The sequence below is a fragment of the Vigna angularis genome, chromosome 2 (genome assembly GCF_016808095.1).
Source record: "Vigna angularis cultivar LongXiaoDou No.4 chromosome 2, ASM1680809v1, whole genome shotgun sequence".
In the NCBI taxonomy this organism is placed as follows: domain Eukaryota; kingdom Viridiplantae; phylum Streptophyta; class Magnoliopsida; order Fabales; family Fabaceae; genus Vigna; species Vigna angularis.
Window position 1 is genome coordinate 37,656,691 of NC_068971.1, and position 20,811 is coordinate 37,677,501.

The following is a 20,811-nucleotide window of genomic DNA, read 5'->3' on the forward strand; positions in this document are numbered from 1 at the left end:
ATAATGAGATGTCTTAATTATATACTCTTATTAACAAAAGGATTAATGTGATCGCCAAGTTTTTTAGCATAAATTTAACAAATCTAATTGTAAGTTAGTTAAACAAGAAGAATAAAGTTGTTCCTTGAATAATTCTAAAAGGGTTATTCTCCTTTCTTATTTTTTACTTGGTCTTAGTGCATTTTTTTTATTCGAATGATCTCTCCTTATCACTTAATAATGTGACATGTGTATAATCTTGTAACCGAGGACCTAGCCAGAACCAAACGGGAGACCAAAATATTAATTACATTTATGAATATGGGCGCGCGAGAGAATAAAATTTCATAAAAACACTTGTAATTATATGCTCCAAAATATTAATTACATTAATATATTAAAACACCATAAAGGATAAATGAAACTTAAATCCTGTATCAAAAAGAGAAAGTAATAATTATCTGTAAATTAAAGACTAAAAATGAAAATAAAATAATTTTGTAAAACCAGAAAAGAAAATGTTTTATTTAAAAAAAAGTTTAACAACACAGATACATAATAAATAAAAAAATATAAAATTAGACCATAATAAATAAAAAATATTAATATTAAAATATTATCAACATTAAATAAGTTAATTGAAAAGAAAAAAAATAGGGTGGCCAAGGCCACCCAAGCTGTAACATGAGCACCCAGCAGTTCTGACCCATTTTATATTTTAAAAAGTATACCATACACTAAAATAAAATTAATTGATAAAACATGAAATAATCTTTAAATCATATAGCATTGAATTCTCAAACTAACAGTTGAATTAATAATATTCAATATTTATAGAAGATATAAAGTTAAGCTAACTCTTTTTTATTAAGTTAAACTCCTTCCTTTTGTATTCATTACTAAAATTAAAAATGGGTGCCACTTGGATGCTGAATCCATCTCTGGTTTAGAGTAGAGTAACAGTAATGACACAGATCTTCAATTTTTCACCACACAATTAAGAGAGAAGAAAGTATACGCGCCCAAGCATAAGAGAAGAACCAATGTATTTACATAGTAAACTAAAAGTATGTTGCTCTTCTAGAGCATACATCATTCTAAGCATGGGAAAAGCAGAAAAAAAAAATCCGACTGTACCATACTCGAGAAAACTGAACTGTGGAAGAATCGAAGAAATAAGAAGCATCCTCTAACCCATTAAAAAAAATGACATGAGTAGCGCAAGTTGGGTGAAAATTGGATAATTGAATCCCCGAGCTAATGACGAGAATAATAAAACCTGACCCAAAGCCATATCATCTGAAGCATGCAATAAGTGAATCATGACAGAGGCGCCAATACTCTTTGTAGGGCATGGACGTCCATGGCGTTGGTGAAGGTTGAAGGGTGCCCCGCATAGATGGTATTCTGGTCAATGAGGGAGGAAAAAGAAGAAATACAAAAAAAGAAATGAGAAAAAAAAAGTATTATTAAATAAACCTAAAAAAAAATCAGAGAAACAGGATCGTGAAATCAATAAAACCATCAGAGAACTTGGCACCAGGATATCACACCTTTGCCCAATAAGGATTCCATAAGCCACTGTGGAGATGGATGACCCAGAAACTCCCAAAAATACAGTTTTGTAGTGAGGCAAGATAACTTTCCCTGAAATTTAATCAATTCAAGTACATAATGTTAGTCCATGCAAAAGTACGCATATAATACAAATTGTCGCCACTCCCAGGTCACAACTATCAAAATCACGAAGAACAGTCTGATGCAAAGGTGAAATATCAATCAAGTTTTTAAATATATTCCTTAAAAATGTTTTAAAATGTCAGGATCCATGATGTGTTGTTTTAATCTTGATATGCAACAAGGAAGAAGCCAAATTACGATAACAAAACAAAAGACATTGCTGCCAGATTTACACATCACAGATAGTTCACAATATATATCTAAATTCTTAAAGTAAAAGCCCCAGAAAATAATAAAGAAAGTTTACACTTTTTTTAATTAAAAAAAAACGCTACAGTACACATTGACCGCATGATATCACATATTCAATTTCCCTATTGATCAACATAAATACATATCTTGACAACCGAATAGAAGCATCAGTCCGAACCCACAATAGCTTCAGGCCTCACCTATGCTCAAGTAGTTGCTGTGGAGAACTGAAACTAGAATACTAGATTTTTCTCTATTGAAATCCTTGGGTAAGGTCATTTCATCCGTAAAATCAATACTTGGTGCAGAAACGGTACTATTACTCTGACAACCGATAATTTCAAGCCATATTCCAGAAGGGAATCTTCCTCGCCTCACCAACCAAAGAAATATCTTAGTATAAGGGGTAGTATGAATAATCGAAATAGATACTTCAATCAGTAGACAGATAAGGTTAATGGTTGTGTCCACGATACTAAAGAATATATAGAAAACGGAAGTAGTTGGTAAAAGAAGTAAAAGTGGCGTAAATAATAGAGATCCAACAATATGTTGCTTCACTGTATAATCAAAGCTATCCAACCTCCGCCTCAGAGGATTCCATTTTCGACCCCTACAAATGTAGCAACCAACTTCATGAAAATATGGAAGGAAGAGGAAGTATGTATGCAAAAGAATTGTGTATCTATAACAGTTATTCTTCAAAACGGATAATGAATCAGAGTTATAGAGATGTGGAGCAAATATTATGGCTTAGTAAGTACTAGGAACTCTTATGATCTCAACTTTTCTGATGTCGGAAGTCATCTACAAATTTAGTAAACTTTCATTGCCCATGCTTTCAGATATACACGTAATAGCAAACATAAGACGGATAGTCTACGTATAATACTATAATTCTCCACAAGAAAAAGGAAACTTTTCACTAATAATATCACTTCACTAGTATCTATTTATTGAGTATATGCCTCCTGAAATCGTTTCAAAATATTATCAATTGCAAACAAAGACCCCTTCTGCTAATATCTTAATGAATTGTTAAAACTAACTACTTAGTTAAATTTATAAAACAAATAGCAAATTACGATATTCAATACTCATTAAAATCACTTCCTTACTCATGGCAATAATAAAAAAATATACCCGAAATTGTTACCTGAAAAGCCGCCACAAGGCTGCCAATGCCTGTATCTGTGATGAATATATAAGTGAAATGAACCAATGTAGAGTTGAAACATGAAGAGTTGCAAGAGCAATCATGTCTATGATCAAAGCGGCAGGTACAGTAAATCCACAAAGGATTCCTAAAACAGAAAGCCCTTGAATAATATAATTAAAGACGAAACCCACAAAGATCCAGAGTGTTGACCATATCTGGACTGCATTCAAAGAAACCATGCCAAGTACTCCAGCCAGCTCAGCATTCAATTTGAATCCTGCAGGGTTTCCCATTAACCACACACATCCAGAGCGCAAAAACGTTGAAAATCCATGCATGAAATTCAAAACTGAAAGGCAAACTGGTTCTCTGTGATATAAAAATGTCCAGCCAACCAAGTTTCCAAGGAGAATATCAACAACCAAAGTTGACCACATAGAATGCCTATGCATTGCAGCTTTCTCTACATATTCAACACATGACTCAGACCTTGAACACAAAAGAACCGTATTAAACATGGAGAAAACATAAAATCAAGAACAAAAGTTATATAAGTTTAAGAATAGTAAATAATTGCCTTAGAATATAAACATATAATTTATTAGATAAATTAACTTATATTTATCAGAAGATGGCCCCGTGAAAAGGACCAAGATAAACTATGAAAAAATAGTTAAGAGGTACACAAATTTTGTGTGGTAAGGTTTTCAATTTCAACCAATAAAATTTGTTTCAGACTAAACCATATCATTTTAGGCTTAAGAGGTACACCAAAAGTAGGTTTTTACTGGTAAGGTTCAGTTTGGTACATCTTATTAAGCTTTAAGACTTAAGTACAAACTAAAACATTTTTCACAATTCATGAAATTCAAAAATGGGACCAAACAATGAGTTTCTAAAGAAATACACAAACCAAAACACTGTTCCGGGATAGGTTCAGTTTCAAACCATAGTTCCTAGGTGAGGTTCAGTTTCAAACCATAGTTCCTAGGTGTGGTTCAGCTAATAAATACCTTGCAAAATATTTTAATACACTCAAAAAGATACTATTCAATGGCAAGAATAATTTAAAACAAAATCAATATCTAACAATGGAAATATTTGGTTAAGATATTTCCCTATCATATCTCCCTATTTAATATAAAAATAAATAAATCATATCTTGAATTTAATCAACTCATATATCCAGTGTTGTTAAAATTGCAAGTAAATCAGAAACTCAGACGATGTGAGTTTGGACCACCAAGCAAGCTAACACGGAGGACGGATTGGAAGCGGCACAGACCAAAGCGAGTATGCAAGGAGGTCGCTGAATCAAAGGATCGTGGGTTGTGTTGGTCCTTTTTGTTCCTATGATATTAGGGTTTGATGGCCCATTTTCAATAAGAAAAATTGGCCAACCCAACCCAAGAAAAACCTTACCTTTAGACTGCTAGGGTTACATTTCAATATCAGAACCAAAGGAGGAGACCTACATGAGGCTCAGGCTTCACGAGTGATGACCATTGTCGACACCACATTCCCTGTGGCTCACCACCCTCGTAGTCATTAGCGCTTGCTGACCTCAATCCCTTGTGCTAATCGTCGTTGTTAAAGTCACAAGCCATCCCAACCATCACAGCCGTCAGCACTTTATGCCCTTGCAGTCGCCAACGCTTGCTGCCTGCCCTTGCGATCAGCTATGCTTAAACTCTGTTCCACTTTTTGTTTAGCTCCTTGCCTTTGTTCCTTTTGTTGTTTCACTTGCCTTGGTTGCTCTGCTGGGAGCTCAGATTTATATAGAATTTGAAGGGAAAAAATGGCATCAAGTGGTTTAGGTGAAGCTCCTATAAGAGTTAGTGGGATTGGTGTAAGGACTGACCCTGCAACAATGTTATTCCCTTTAGTGTAGCAAAAAGTGAAGAGCTCAAGAGGATGCTTGAGTTGGTTGCCAAACACGGTGCTGAATTTAAGTCACCATCATACCATGAGATTAAGGTGATATATTTGAAGTAACAGGTTGAAAAGGACAATCTTGGAAGAACATAAACTATTTTGGAAGAAAAATGGATGCAAAAAGATGGACAGATAGAAGGAGAAAAACTATAGTTAGTTTTTTGGTAAATAGTCCAAAGGGACTGTCTTTTCAAAGCCTATTGACGCTTCTGATATATGCAATACAGCTGAAAAAATTTATAGGATGATGGATGGTGTTGAGGAGGTTGGGGAAGAGAGTGTGATCCAAATTGTAACCAAGCAACAAATTACAAGGCAGCTGGAGAATTGTTAATGCAAAAGAGACCAAAGTTATATTGGACACCTTGTACAGCCCACCACTTTGATTTAATGTGGAAGATTTTGAGAAGAAATACAACTCCATCATGAGACAATAGTCCATGGTAAAAAAATCACAATCTACATCTATTCAAGAACAAGTCTTATTTTCGTACAAATCTACTAAAGATGCTTGAATGAAAATGAAACTTCCTATTTGACTTTGGGATGCTTGAATGAAAATGAAGAATCACTTAATAGGATGTCCACATCAAAGAAGTGGCAATCTAGTCAATTTGTAAAGACTAGAGATGGAGGGTTTGTGGAAAAATTGATATTAAGGGATTTTGCAAAAATATTTTGAATTGCATGAGGGATGTTCTTCCCCTAATTAAGGTGTTGTGCATGGTGGATTCAAATGAAAAACTAGTCATGCAATTTATTTATGAAGAAATGGATATTGCTAACAGAAGATACAAAGTCTTTTCAACAAGTTAGTAAAAGGTAATAATATCTAATTACCCTTCACTTATATTTGATTTTCTAATTTATATTTTTAGAATTATAGACTTCGTTTTAGAGGTTAATTTACTTATTTTTATCTTATTTAGCTATACTCCCCTTCGGGAAATCATTGCTCAAAAATGGGACAACCATCTGCATTTTCCATTGCATGCTACAGGCTATTTACCTTAATGCCATGTTGCACTATGATGTTGAGTTTAAAGATGATTATGAGGTGAAACGTGGAATGTATGACTGATTGGATAGGTTGGTGGAAGACATTGATGAGTTTACTAAGATTGATGCTCAAATTGAGAGTATCAAGAGCAAATCTGGATTTTTTTGGTAGTTCGATAACTCAACATGCACTAAAAACCAAATCTCCGTCACAATGATGGGGAATCATACGGTGATGAACATCCGGAATTTCAAAGGTATGCAATTGGAGTATTGAGTTTGACTTGTAGTTCATTCGGTTGAGTATAATTGGAGAGCTTTTTAAAGTGTAAGAATTTAAATTTATGAAATTGATTTTATAATTATTTTTTAGAGACCAGTAGGATGTGTTAATTTTATTCCACACCAAGAAAAGAAGTCGTGTACAGCAAAAGACCATGAATGATGTGGTGTTTGAGATGACTAATTGAAGATTGAAGAAGGATGTTAGGAAAACAAAAGACTATTTACATTGATGATCTTGCTCCTCATGATGATTGCACTATGGAGAAAAATGAAGAAAATTCAAGTTTGGATGCTTCAGATGAAGACATATTAGTTGAAGTAGGAGAAGATGAAGAAGCTAGTAGAGGTGGTGGTGTTGCACGGATGGATGATTTAGAGGTTCCTCCAATTGTTGATAATGAAGGTCATGGAGAAGAGGACATCAATGAAAATGAAGATCATGTGGAGGAGGAGGATGATTATCCTGTGTTTAATATAAAAGATTTGCCTGGATAGTTTGCACTAAAAATGTATGAATTTATTAGCTGTTTTATGCATGACCATTTTATGAATTATGAATCTATTTGTGGTTGCATTGTGTATTGAACCTCACTACTTAAGACTTACTATCATGTATATTATTTTTAAAGATGCACCTATTTATGAATAAAAATTTTCATATACTAGTAACTCTTACTAGTCAAGTTATAACTCTCAAAGTTATGATTTTTTACCCCCTTTTTGATCCCCTTACGATCGAGTTTTAAAACATTGTATATCTCTAACATTCTCCCTCAGGCTAGAGAGTATGAGAAGCTTGTTACAAATGTCATCAACACCCTTGAGAGACTTAGTAAACATGTTAGTCAATTGCTTGCCAAAGTTGACAAAGTAAATAATGCCAAAGCTAGTAAATATTTTTTGGACATGTCTCTCTCTATCAAAGCAACAATTAATTTTCAACATGGTCCATCCTTTCGAATCATATCTTTAACATTCCCTCAAGTTGAAACATATGTACATATACAAGTGAAGCTTGTTAAAAACGGTTAAAGGACATGAGGACTGTCGAAGAGAAAATTTGGATAGTTGACACAAGGTTGCCAAAAAGAAAAAATTGCTCAAATAAAGCAACGGCTGCTGCAATGGAAAAATATCAGAGACATGGCATTTCCTAAAAAGCAAATATGTTCAGAGAACTCCACAGTTGCCGAAAAGAAAAAACTGTTCATAGAATATACAGTTAGTAGGAAAGACAAACTGCACAGAGAACAAGGCAGTTTGATAGACTTCTTTGGTCAAGAAGTCTATCTATCACTCAAAAGAGCACACACACACACAGAATACTGGACAAAACAACACTGTATATTATTATTGTAATCCAGACTACACTGTACAGTACCCAACTCTCAAGGGAGCACTTTCCCTCCCTAGGAACAACCTCTTGTCAACACAATGAATATCCAAAAGCTCCCCTAACACAAGACCTTCCTACCTTCTTATAAAGGCCTCCCAACCAACTAACAACTAATTCCCAATCTATTTCCTTTTATTCTGCACACATTATATCCTATAACATTATATCATATCATTACACCCAGCAGCAAAACAACCTTATCCTCAAGGTTAGAACCATGAAACTTGATCTCATAGGTCATCTTCATCAACATGTTATCATATGAAGGGAGACTACTGGCTACTGCTTGCAAATTTAGATCTGGAGGCTTGAGTGGTGGTCGACATGAGAATGGTTTTTGCATACCAAATTCTGAACCCAGTAATTTGGAATCCCAAAATTCCAATGTCATTGATTGTTGCTTGGCTGCATCTCCACCTTCAACTCTCTTTGTTGTTGCATCCCCTTCCTCCTCCATCATACTATATTTTTCTCTTCCAAATCTCCCTTCTATTTTGGTTCTTTCTTCCCTACAGAGAGTGTGATTCTTCATTGCTGGCCTTTCTCCCACAATTAAAGCACTTTGTGAATCTCTAATCAAGTCCTTTAGATCCTATTGTGGCAACCAATTGTGAATGTTAGATTGCAGCCCTGCAAAGAAAAATCCATGCAATTGATCTTCTGGTGTTTTACTTGCTTGTGACACCAATATCTTGAATTCTTGGATGAATTTTTCCCACTCCCAGAACAAGTTACTGCTGCCAAACTCTCAAGTAAAACTCTCCGTGCATTTTCCCCTAAGAATGCCAATATCTTTATGGATATAAAGAATATCCATATCCCATAAACCATCATGTTACGTATTATTACTAGGCAGCACATCAATAGCATAATAAAATTCACCCTTATTGTTTTTTCCCACTTCAAAATCTTGAATGTAATCTTCCACCCTTTCTTGTTTAATTGTTGCCCATTTTCCAGCAATGGCACTCTGCTTTCTACCCCCAAACTTTTCAAAAGTGGTGCTGCATTCTCTGCCCCTGCAACTCCTATAGAGGCCTTTTGGAAGATCTTCCCAAGAAAGGTTCTTGGATTTTTGTTGCCAGGTCTTGAACCCTTGGACTGCATTTTCTTCCATGGTATTGACTGTTGGGTGTACCTTTATTGATCCTTTGATGTTGTGAACTTCAAAAACATCTGTTGCCCTCATTGTTTGACCCTGGATGCCATTCCCGTCAATTGTGGACTACTCCACTCCTCCAACCCACGGGAAAAGTGGTTCTTCATCTGGTTTACTACCCTGTGGATATCTCTCTTCCTTTTTCTCTTCATCATTAGCCAAGTACTCTCCTTCAGAGAATTTCTTGCCTTTCTTGATGTTTTGCAGACTGTTTTTCACATCATCCTTACCTGTTTTTCCCTCTTTCTTTCCTTTAATGACAGATTTCTCACTTCTTTCTGAACTCCTGTCCTGGTTCCAAGTTCTTCTTCCAAGAATCTTGTTGATTTCTTTAAGTTCTTGGCGCATCCCTCTCATCTTGGCCTTCAATTCCTCCATCGTCGTCTCCATCGAGTCAAACCACCCTTCCAGCGCATTCATTTGCCCATCCATCCTCCCTTCCGGGGCGCGTTTAGTTTTCCCTCCATCTTGCTCCACAACCTTTGATCAGGTCAGACCAATTTGATAGACTTCTTTGGCCAAGAAGTCTATCTATCACTCAAAACAGCACACACACACACAGAATACTGAACAAAACAACACTGTATATTATTCTTGTAATCCAGAGTACATTGTACAGCACCCAACTCTCAAGGGAGCACTCTCCCTCCACAAGAACAACCTCCTGTCAACACAATGAATATCCAAAAGCTCCCCTAACACAAGACCTCCTTGCCTTCTTATAAAGGCCCCCCAACCAACTAATAACTAATTCCTAATCTATTTCCTTTTATTCCGCACACATTATATCCTATCACAGTTGTTGGAAATCAAAAAATGCTAAGAGGGCATAATGACTTTCAGATGGGGGAAAAATAGTCATCCACAACAAGGCAATGCCAGTGGTGAAGATGCTGGGCCGGGAAAAGCTCTCAAAGAAAAACAAAACTCACCCAAAAAGTTGGCGCCCGAACAGTAATGTTGGTTGGAAAAACCTCGATGGAAAAAGAAACCAGCCAGAATAATGTCCAGTATAAATAGTATTTGCCAGAAAAATGTTGGTGGTAAACAGTAGCATTGACCAAAAAAGACTCACCAGAATGTCACAAGTGACGAACTGTGACAACAGCAGCAAACTGTGTGTTCGATGTGAGAGGTGACAGTATGCAAAAGAGTGTAAACTAGAAATCATACATGATTTCTAAAATATTTACTGATGAGTAGCAAGTCGATATGGAAAGCATGGATTTGGGTTCACTTCTCGTTGGCCTCAGAATACCACGATGAAAAAATTAATAACAAAACAGGTCACAAAAGATGATACTGCTCTGGTAACACACAAGTATAATGAATTTTATATGATGGGTACACACAAGTATATTTATTTATAATGTGTAAGAGATACAATGATAAGAAACAAAATCAAAGGCAATAACGGAAAATATTTTGTAAGATATTTTCATATCAAATCATATCACGTATCCCTATTTAATGTAATCAGATCATATATCTATCATTTTTTTTTTACAACAATCAACTCTCATCTCTAACAAAGTTATAAACACATCATGAACCAAATATCCCAAAAGCTTGAGCTTTTAGGTGAAGACACATTAATTGTTTTACATTATAATTCAGACCAACTCCCTCATACAAGAGCCCTTTGGGTTTAAAGCATGGTCACACACAAACACCTCAGAAACTCTAGATTACTTAATCACAGAACCTTGATATCATAACATTGACCGATAGGTACTCCTAAAAGCTAGATCAAGAGAGGAAGATTGGTCAAGGCTTATAAGGAATACTCTGGCCATATTCCCAATCAATGTAAGACATCTTACCAAAAGATAAATACAATATCCAAAGCAAAACAAACTACAAGCTGCAAAAACTCCTATATTATATATGCAATTGAAGCATAATAGAAATCTTGCACGTGAATGTATTGGGTTTGAAATATTAAGGGAGAGGAAGGGGAACACAAGTAGAACAGGGGAAGGAATTAACTGGAGGGAGGAAATAGAATGGCTATGCTCAAGTAGTAAGTATCGAACGATTCAGATACACACAAAATAATGTGATTCTCAAAAGCGATGATACGAATCACATGAAGAATTGCTTTTGCTCTAGTATCGTCATCAAATCACAATTCGTTCTTCGAATTACATTAATCCCGTTTTGGATTGGGAATTGTGGCTTGAACCGCACCTCCATAAATTTGGGTTTTTGGGTTGGGTTGTCTAATTTGGTTTGTAAAAACCCTAATTTGGTTTACAAACCAACCTCCATTGGTTTGTAAATCCTTAATTTCTTTTTGGTTTCTCAACTCTCACCTCTCACCTCTTATTCGTTGGAGCCAATGAACAAGGAAAAAGTGTCTTCACCATCGTTTTGAGGAAGAGAAGATTTCCACATAAGTGAGTTGAGTCGGTCGAGTTCTGGATTGCTTTTTGCCAGGATCCACTTCTGCTTCATTCGTTGTCGCAAGAGGGGAGTGAGTGGCAGGCGAGGCACTAGAAGCGACAATGGTAGAGGGAGGAGGAGGAAGAGGAGCCATCAGCAGAGGAGGCTCCCACGGGAGTTCTCTTGGTGGGGGATTTGAATGTCATGGTGACCATCAGAGAAACAGGAAATTGAAATGCAGAATTCTAGGTTTGTGAAAATTCAAATTTCATTCATTGAGGCATTGTTGTTATTCACACAGTACCATGCTATATAATAATAAAACATGTATATTTAAGGTAAAAATATATATAATAAATTAATTTAATAAATGCATTTTGCATATTTATGTATCTTATATATTTAAGTATATTTTACATTTTTTAATGCTTATGAATCCTACAATTCACGATTCAAAATTTAAGCTCTCTGATACGAAATACGATTGGCGATTCAACTACCATGCTTTTCACTGATGTGGATATGGGCCACCATTGGCACACCAATAACACATTTTATTAAAATGTATATTTTGTATAATGTGTTCTGTTCTGTAAGTTAAATATGTTATTAAATGCTTTTAGGCTTATGTTTCTTATTTATTTATCAGGAATTTGCACTGTCAAGACCCTTGTGAAATGAATATGTATGTTTAACTATTAATCATAGACCACATGATTCATGAATAGGAAAAAAGCCCACCCCCTACATTTACAATTTGAACCTTGATTCAGCTACCATAGTCAAGACACCTAAAAGTACTAATATCAATATTATATGTTATGTTATTCCAATCCCATACCCCATCAGATTGTATTCACAATAGATTGAGTTCACATGATTTAATCTAACCTCCAAAATTATGTGATAACAGTAAGGAAACAAAGGGTGAGCCTTGGATAACTATAAGGTTTCCACATCATGGCCAGGATATTATGGCTTCAAATCCTTGAAACAGCCTACTGAGACTACACACCTCTATCCTCCCCAAACCCCACTTGGTGGAGCCTTATGCCCGTTTTGTACTGTAAAGAAACTGAAATGAAACATGATAAAATTTTACCAGTTTAGATGGGTTTGGTTCCGTTAACACCCCCCACTAAAACTTGTCTTCTATGGAAACTAATTTACAATGACTTTGTCAAATATTAAAGCCAGACATATCCAAAATTTGAAACCCACCACCAATCACACAAAGTGATATAGTTTACCTAAAATTTAATATTACCTGAGGGCATTCTTCTGAAGAACGATTGGCCAATATAATATCTGACAGCGGATTTGCATATTTATCCAAGCAGTTTTCTTGAATACATTTGCTGATGTCACATACATCCACGGTTCGGATTCATTATTAAAATGCGTTTGGAAAAACTGGAGAACAATATAAAGCATGGTGGAGAACGAAGCCAAAAACTTGGAAAACAGATGCCCTATGACAACAAGCCTGAAAAGTAACGGAATAAATCATTAGATCTTGAAGAAAAAAGTGAGCCAAAGATGAGGCATCAGTAGTTAAAGTGTGTACACAGGAAATATCGAGAGCCGGCTTGAGGATCTTGGGACCAGGTGTGTCTCAAAAGTTCTTTTAGCAGCAGCTGTGCAATTAATTGCCAGAATAACTGTATCCTGGGTTGAAAATTCAAAAAGGCAGGTTAACAAGAAGAAAAAAACCTGTATACCCAAAAATGAATAAGGTAAACTCATTACCAAATCAATGAATTGCTGCTTATCATGAAGCTTCTCGACCCACTTAGGATGTTTAACAGAAACTTTAGCTTGCTCATTCGACGAACTCAAATGACATAATGAGAAATGATGAGCACCAAAAGCAGGTGTTTCATAAATTATGACCTACAAGTAGTTGAATATCATATATATCTGTTTGAGATTGCGGTAAAAGTCTTCAGAAAGCGCTAGTACTTGCAGAAAGGCAAGTAGAAGAAATTATGACTTACATACGTGAACATCATATTGTGACAGAATTTGCCCATTCCAATGAATGTGGTCCAGATTCGGAAGCCTTTGCAGTCCTAGATCACTATGCTCAGGAGAATCAAATGTGAGCAGGACCCAGTTACTTTTTCCAAGAACATATTGTCTACTTTTCCTCAATGAACAATCTAACTGGAAGCAACGGCAACTCCTACAGTAATTCTTTGTATCTGTACTTCCCTCTTCCAATGCATTGCCATACTCAGATAACTTCTTTTTGTCATACTCCATCTCATTCATCAAACTATTACTAGCAGTAGGGTCAGTGACAGACAGGCCAAGTACAGAGAACTTGGACTTATCCTCAAGAAATGAAGGCATTCTCCCACATGCATCATGAATGATCCCCTAGAGAGAGTAGAAGTTCTTTGTCAGTCATTCTTGTTACCCTAGACTATTCCAGAAACCACCAAAGACAACATGTAGGAAGGAGAGAATCATTACAAGGACTTAACAGTGGGATTTCTCTGACCACATTCATATTGTCAAAGAATGAAGATTTTAATAACTAACACAAACAAAGTACTTATGCACCATTTCAAGTATGATTTAATGCCTGTCCAGATCATTTTATTTTACCACTAAACTTTTTCATGGCTTTTCCACAAATTTGTGAACATATTCCAATAAATTTTACACACATGAACCTAATATTTGGGTAAATATTAACCATAAAACTGATACCTAACTGAATATTCTAAGAGGAAAAATATTCATGTCCATTTAAACTTGAAACTCTTGTTGTTACTTAAATAACAAACGGAAACCCAAAACTTCCTCTACAATTAATAGTTGTGACAGCATACAATCAATATATTCATTGCTGGTATTGTTATTCCATTTGTTGGCTCAGATTCCCAAACGGACATGTTAGTGTCAAAAAATTACAACACGACAACATCAATGACGTCATATATACACACGCACACACACAACGACAAACCAAACTGAATATTCTACGAGGAAAAATGCTCATGTCGAAACTCTTGCAGTAACTAGACGACTATAACAAAAAAGTAAACCCAAAATTTCCTCTGCAATTAATAGCTCTAACATACAACCAATACATTGATTGCTTCTATTGCAATTCAATTTAATTTACCAAAGAAACATGGACTCCAACACAGACACGACACTTACACCGGACACGGCTAATATCCAAAATAGTGGACATGGCAAAAGCTGATGTCATATATATGTGTATGCATGCATATATCTACGCATATGTATATATGCATGCATGCATACATACATATATATAATCATGATAAATATCTCAATTGAAATTTAACATTAATATACTTCACACTTTCCTTATAAACATATTTGCTGCACTTTCCAAATAATAACAGCCCTCACAATAGAATTCTAACTAAGAAACATGTGTCTTAGTAGCTAAAATAACTAGATAAGTTTGATAGAAACAAACCTCAAAAAATGTTATTAGTGTTGGAAGTCTCACATTGACTAGAGATAAGGTCAATTAGAGTATACATGTGGATGCAAACCTTATCTTACAAATCAGTTTTGTGGGATTGAGTTAGGTTTAAATTAACTTCTTAACATGGTATCAGAACCATGTGTTAGAGCCTATCCTAGCGAGATTTGTGTTGTTGGGCATATCATTCCACCCATTATCAGATCGCTATCGGACCACCCATTAATGTCTAGTTTCATGTACGAGATGTATAATACCTTGGTGTGAGGAGGTATGTTGAAAGTCCCATATCGACTAGAAATAAAGTCAATGAGTATATATGTAAATACAAACTTCACTTTATAAGTCAGTTTTGTGAGGTTGAATTAGACTTAAAAATCACTTCTAAACAATTAGTATTGCATTGTTTAAAGTAAAATTTGTTTTCTTTAATTTCTTTTTACTTTTGTACAATAATAGTGTCTATGAAGTGTTTAACCAATAATAGATGTCAGTTTACTGTTTGTATTCATACTCAGGCCGTTTTTAAGAGGTGTCCAAGATGTATGGAGGTGTCTAATCTGAAAAAATACTGTTTACTTCTGACACAATTGAGGAGTGTTGGACACATGTTGAACCATGTTTTGAAGGAGTGTTTGACAATTGTTGTGTCCAAAAAGTGTGGGACATAGCAAAACGCTATTTATAGAAGTGTTAGTGCTTCCTAGTGCCTTACTCTAACCTGTATGCAAGGAAAAGGAATTGTGAACTCAAATTCATTTTTGTACCTCAATGCTAGTACTAGAACTAGAAAGCAAGCCTTCACTGTAAGTAAAGGCTACAATCACATCAAAGGATGATGGTGAACAGGTGACAAACCACCCAAACAAAATACTAGGGGATGATTCTTGGTTTGATATAAGTTCCTTTGGCCACCAAAGCCTACAATGTCTTTTCATCTTCCTCTTATGATCTTCACATAAACTGAGTTACTGTTCATGAAGTTCCTGCAATAGACAGAGACAAGAATGTGCTTACTTCAATAAAAATTTCAGATTAAAAAAGATGCAAATCAAAATTCAAATTAATAAAAACTATAAAATTTAAATGGAAGCATTTGTCATATTACATGCTATACTTACCCTTTTATACCTTACAGAGGAATATTACACCTGGAATTACACCCTATGATATCAACAAGCACCCACCCAATGATTACTGTAATGCCCCTAATTTGAATTTCATAAAAACGTGTAAAAATTTAAACTTTTCACAATCATGAATAGAATCATTCTATTTTAATTGATCAGAAATCTATAAAAGAAAGTTCTTTCATATTCCACATCATAGTTATTTAATATTTACAACTCAGTGATTAAATATGAAAGTATACCGCTATAGAATAATTTAAAACCATGCATTTAATGTGCATGACACTTATAAATCTTCCCAAGCCTTTATCCCATCTCTCACTTTTCAAAATAATCTTCTACAACTATATAGTCATTTGCATTCCTATCTGAGCTCCTGTATAACATACGTTATACGGTCATCGCACAGGCACACACAGACAAAACACACAATTGTATGGGTAAGTTAAGCATTCAATAAATTAAACACTTTAAGAAAACAAGATATACACGTACCAACAACTACATCAATATTAATCAACTCTTATCTATAGACATTGTATATTTGGACTAATTAATTAGCAACCAACTCTCCAATTACATTACCATGATCGTACATTATTATACTAACTTTACATCACAAGCACTTTTATTAGAATACATTATACCATTAATCTTAATATACCCAACGTTCCATACTAAAATAATATTGGTTCAAACACAAGATTGAATTTAACAATAACAATAATCATAATGATTAAAAGAGTCTTTAAAACAAGTCTCCAGATCTGAAATTTCACAACAACATCCATGATCCACAGCAACCATCTGTACCAATATGGATTGTAAAATGGCAAAATAAATTTACTAACACATTAACATCAATAACTCATACTTCTAACATCATTTAACAATCAAAACACATTTCCAATTCAACTACAATCATATAACAGTATCCACGAACCCAAAGAATCATTAAATAGTATACACCGAAACCAAAACTGACAATTTGTTATCATAACAATACATGAATCCCAATATTTGCATATTCAGACGACCAATTACAGTTGAGTTTGTAGTCATCAAATCATTTCAATTACAAGTAACAAATTTTCCTTTAGAAATTTCTAGAGACTTAGCACTATAATAAGAACCATAAAATGTAATGTGTTTAATCACATGAATTATCACAATTTTATAGCATTGAAAACCTCAACCTTTCCCAAACAAATATTCCAACTCCATCTCAAAATTCACGTCCAAAACCTACTTAAAATACTTTATGTCACAGATAAACTCAATCAATACCAAACTCTCACTACACATATTTAACTCCTATGTTAATTTTCCCATACCAATTATTAATTAAAACCCAACCATAACAATAATCACAACAATAATTACAACATTCCCACCCTTAACATTTACCCAAAACTTACCCACAATGGTCTAAATTCACCCATAGTAAAATTTACACACAATCCATACACTTATTCCAATTCATAATTTAGACTAATAATATCTAATTATCCACAATATAAAGTACAGTAACATATTGTTCAAGACAATCAAAACCATATTAGCAAATACTATAACTCGGTAACTTGCTTCGTAACTCACTACCAACATAATAACTTGTTATTTGACATCAACTACTAACCAAAAGTAATAATAATAATAAGTATTATATAATATCCATACATAACTCTACGCTAAACACCTATTTAAGTTCTCAATACTTCAAAGATAAGTATCAACTAAACATATAGTCGAATTTCACACATCTAGGTCCCATATAGATTTAACAATCAAAAATTTTCATTTTTTTTGTATACCTCATTTCCAGAAACCCAAGCATAATCAATCACAAACCATTAACCAGTTATCTGCACTGCTTAATAATAAATACCAAAACTAAATCTTTACTTAATGAATATTTCATATTACAAATAACTATATACATACATATATATATATATATATATATGTATGTATGTATATACATACATACATATATATATATGTATGTATATATATATATGTATATACATACATACATATATATATATATATATGTATGTATGTATATACATACATACATATATATATATATATATATATATATATATGTATGTATGTATATACATATATATATATATACATACATATATATATATGTATGTATATACATATATATATATGTATGTATATATATATATATATATATATATGTATATACATACATACATATATATATATATATATGTATGTATGTATATTATATATATCATAGTTTATTCTAAACCCTTATCCCAATTTTTCCTAAATTCTGAAATACTAGAATCTATGTCAGACACTTTAACTTGAACTTATTTACCACTTACCAAAACAGATTAAAAAAATATTCTATTGCCGATTACTTACAAGTTTAACTAATTTTAATTAAACTAATCATTTAAATAATAAAAAATTGCATCAGTACATACCTTCATTCTCACTTTAACACGTTTCACAACATATAATATTTAAATAACTTAACATTTCAATCCTGTACAATAATGACAGGCTAATTCACACGCTAATTCAGAATTCAATCATGACATCCTTACCTTAAGTTCATATTACATTGTTTTTTCAATCCGCATAGCAGTATTACCTTCTGCAGTTGACCCAATTTCCAAATTTAACGATAATTTCAAATGATACTAAATTACCCTACACACATTACATCCTTATATTTAACTTTCTAAATTAGTACTTAAGCAACATCATCAAGTCTTCGAAAGTCTATAATTCATTCTCTCAAGTACCAAGAGGATTCTTCAACGTGCCAACCATTAATTTCATCCATATAACATGAACAATATAAATATTAAAGAGATTTAAACTTCTATCCAATCAGTTTAGTAATCCATTATCAACTTAAGAATAATGATATCCTAACAATCTGAACTCTCACATTAGTTCAAACAACATTGTGCCTCATTTTATTTTTATTTTTATAAACTATATAACATCAATTGACAATCTACATGCATACTGCCAGTATTAAGACACACACAACACCAAAATATATTCTCACGGTATTAGCTTAGTTTACAACCAATTCTAATCACCCGAATCATCTCATAACAGCAAGCATGTATTTCTGGTATCATTTGAATCACATATGACACTATTTCGATAATAAAATAAATTCTAAAACTATCGCCAATGTCAAACAGTTTGAGTTTATATTCCACGTGATGTATACCCACATGTCATTAATTATTAGTGTAAAAGAACTCTAATTAACTTAAACATGGTAACATGTAAAGTCTTAACCCTTACAAGTTCCAAACAGCAAGGTACACCAAGTTTTCCCGTCATTACTAGACATTGTATTTATGGAGTATGCAGTTTAAGTTTTACAGGACAACCATCCTAATTCTATTAGCTAAAACATGTATATAACGATTACAGTGATGCACTTAGGTTCCTTCAACTAGTAACAAACAAATTTTACATCACCGAACTCAACAAAACAAGTAATTTCTTCATCCAAGTTGTTGTTCCATATTTACACTAAGAACTAGTCTCACTCATGCAGAACAGAGTCACCAAACCCATTCACGCAACCCATATGCTCAAATAAAATAGCTACAGTTATAACACAACCAACCCAAAGCATCCCTTAGAACACCAAAATCCATTAACATACCATTGTGGAAGATTACACGGAAAAATAGCAAGAAAATCTAAACTAACGCATTCAAGATTCCTACCACAATTCCAGTTCAGAAATGTTAAACACCACAAAGCATACATCAATTTTCCAGCCCATCTTTAATTAAACTATATATACCAACTTCTTGATTTATAAAATTGAAAACAGTACTCATTATATATTTGTTTCTACCAAACAACTATTTTGTTCTTCTTTCCTTTTAACAGAACCATACCCTTATAATATCTAATATTACAGTAACCATAGAAAAAGGTACGAATCAAGAAACAAATGCATAATCACATTTTCTACTCGCCAAAGAGTGAACACTCATTTTTCCTAACCCCAATACAACTCAAACATCAATTTAACATATTTCTCATACCCAATTCTTCAATTCCCATCATATAATACTCGAGTGAACACAAATAAATAGAGAGAAGCATGCCATTCAACACACACAATTAAACAACTCCTCGTACCTTGATCCAAAGTCCTTACGGCGGTCTCTCAATTCACCAATTCATGCAATAACTCTACTCTTGGCAACTCCAAATCTTCATTACTCACGGTTCTAGGGTTTAATCCGAGAAAGAGGAAAAACAAAATTAAAGAAGAAGAAGAACTGGACTAAAAAGGGCTTTTGGTTCTGAATTGAAAGTATACTGAATTATTTTCTCTTTTGGTCCACACAACCGCCGCTTCAGCTTCGTCTGCCCATGGTTCTGCGATCGAATCTGAAAGAGAAATGGAAGATGAACAATAGAAAGGGGAAATGAAAGAAATGAATGAGAATAGAAAATGAAAGAAGGAATAAAGGAAGAAGACGAACGAGGAGGACGATAGCTTTGAGAGGGATGAAGCTCTAGCAGTCTGAAATTTTGAGAGAGGAAGAGGTTTGGAGGGAAAAATGGTGAGTGAAAAAAATTGGGAGGATATGTTTACGCACAGATGGCTAGAAAAAATATTTAAGTGTAACATTTTGGGAAAAAACTTTAGGGTGAAATTTTAAGTGAGAAAAGATGTAAAAAATGTATTATTATTTGAAGAGGTTATAAACCCCTTTAGAAAATAACTAAAACCCCGCTATTATTGTGAGTTAGATAGTTCAACATAATTATCTTCAATCATGTGTTTGTGGGGATCTTTTATATCTTCCGCAAAATAACTCCCACTAAATAACATTTTTTAGTGAAAAACAAAAAAACAAACAAATAAATTCGTCAAAAAATTATATAGAGAAATAAATAAATAATAATTTTAAAGATATGATATTTTTTACATAATAAAATTTA

The 20,811-nt window shown here is 33.8% G+C and overlaps 1 protein-coding gene across 5 annotated transcripts; it reads right to left on the reverse strand.

Annotated features, from left to right (window-relative positions):
- Positions 1-981: 981 nt before the first annotated feature.
- LOC108323293 (N-acetylglucosaminyl-phosphatidylinositol biosynthetic protein gpi1) lies at positions 982-20,504 on the reverse strand. 5 transcript variants are annotated; one of them, XM_052872842.1, is made up of 13 exons: positions 20,349-20,504; positions 20,183-20,253; positions 19,999-20,090; positions 15,823-15,898; positions 15,469-15,687; positions 13,231-13,611; positions 12,979-13,122; positions 12,797-12,897; positions 12,497-12,715; positions 3,068-3,559; positions 2,112-2,524; positions 1,533-1,626; positions 982-1,386 (listed from the first exon to the last, which is right to left on the reverse strand). In XM_052872842.1, exons 5-13 carry the CDS (start codon positions 15,637-15,639, stop codon positions 1,275-1,277), a joined length of 2,127 nt encoding a protein of 708 aa, XP_052728802.1. In that variant the 5' UTR covers positions 15,640-15,687; positions 15,823-15,898; positions 19,999-20,090; positions 20,183-20,253; positions 20,349-20,504; the 3' UTR covers positions 982-1,274. The 5 variants fall into 5 exon arrangements, with proteins under 5 accessions (XP_052728802.1, XP_017411195.1, XP_052728801.1 ...); XM_017555706.2 differs by lacking the exon at positions 15,823-15,898; XM_052872841.1 differs by having other exon boundaries at positions 15,823-15,909; positions 19,999-20,253.
- Positions 20,505-20,811: the final 307 nt, after the last annotated feature.

Bases quoted from the DNA above. Each gene is read 5' to 3' on its own strand.
- LOC108323293 (XM_017555706.2), bottom strand. From the start codon at position 15,639: ATGAAAAGACATTGTAGGCTTTGGTGGCCAAAGGAACTTATATCAAAC. The intron at 3,560-12,496 runs GTAATATTAAAT...TTTGTGTTCAAG, and splicing joins CTTCAGAAGAATGCCCTCAG to GTCTGAGTCATGTGTTGAAT. The intron at 2,525-3,067 runs GTAACAATTTCG...CTACATTTGTAG, and splicing joins GCCTTGTGGCGGCTTTTCAG to GGGTCGAAAATGGAATCCTC.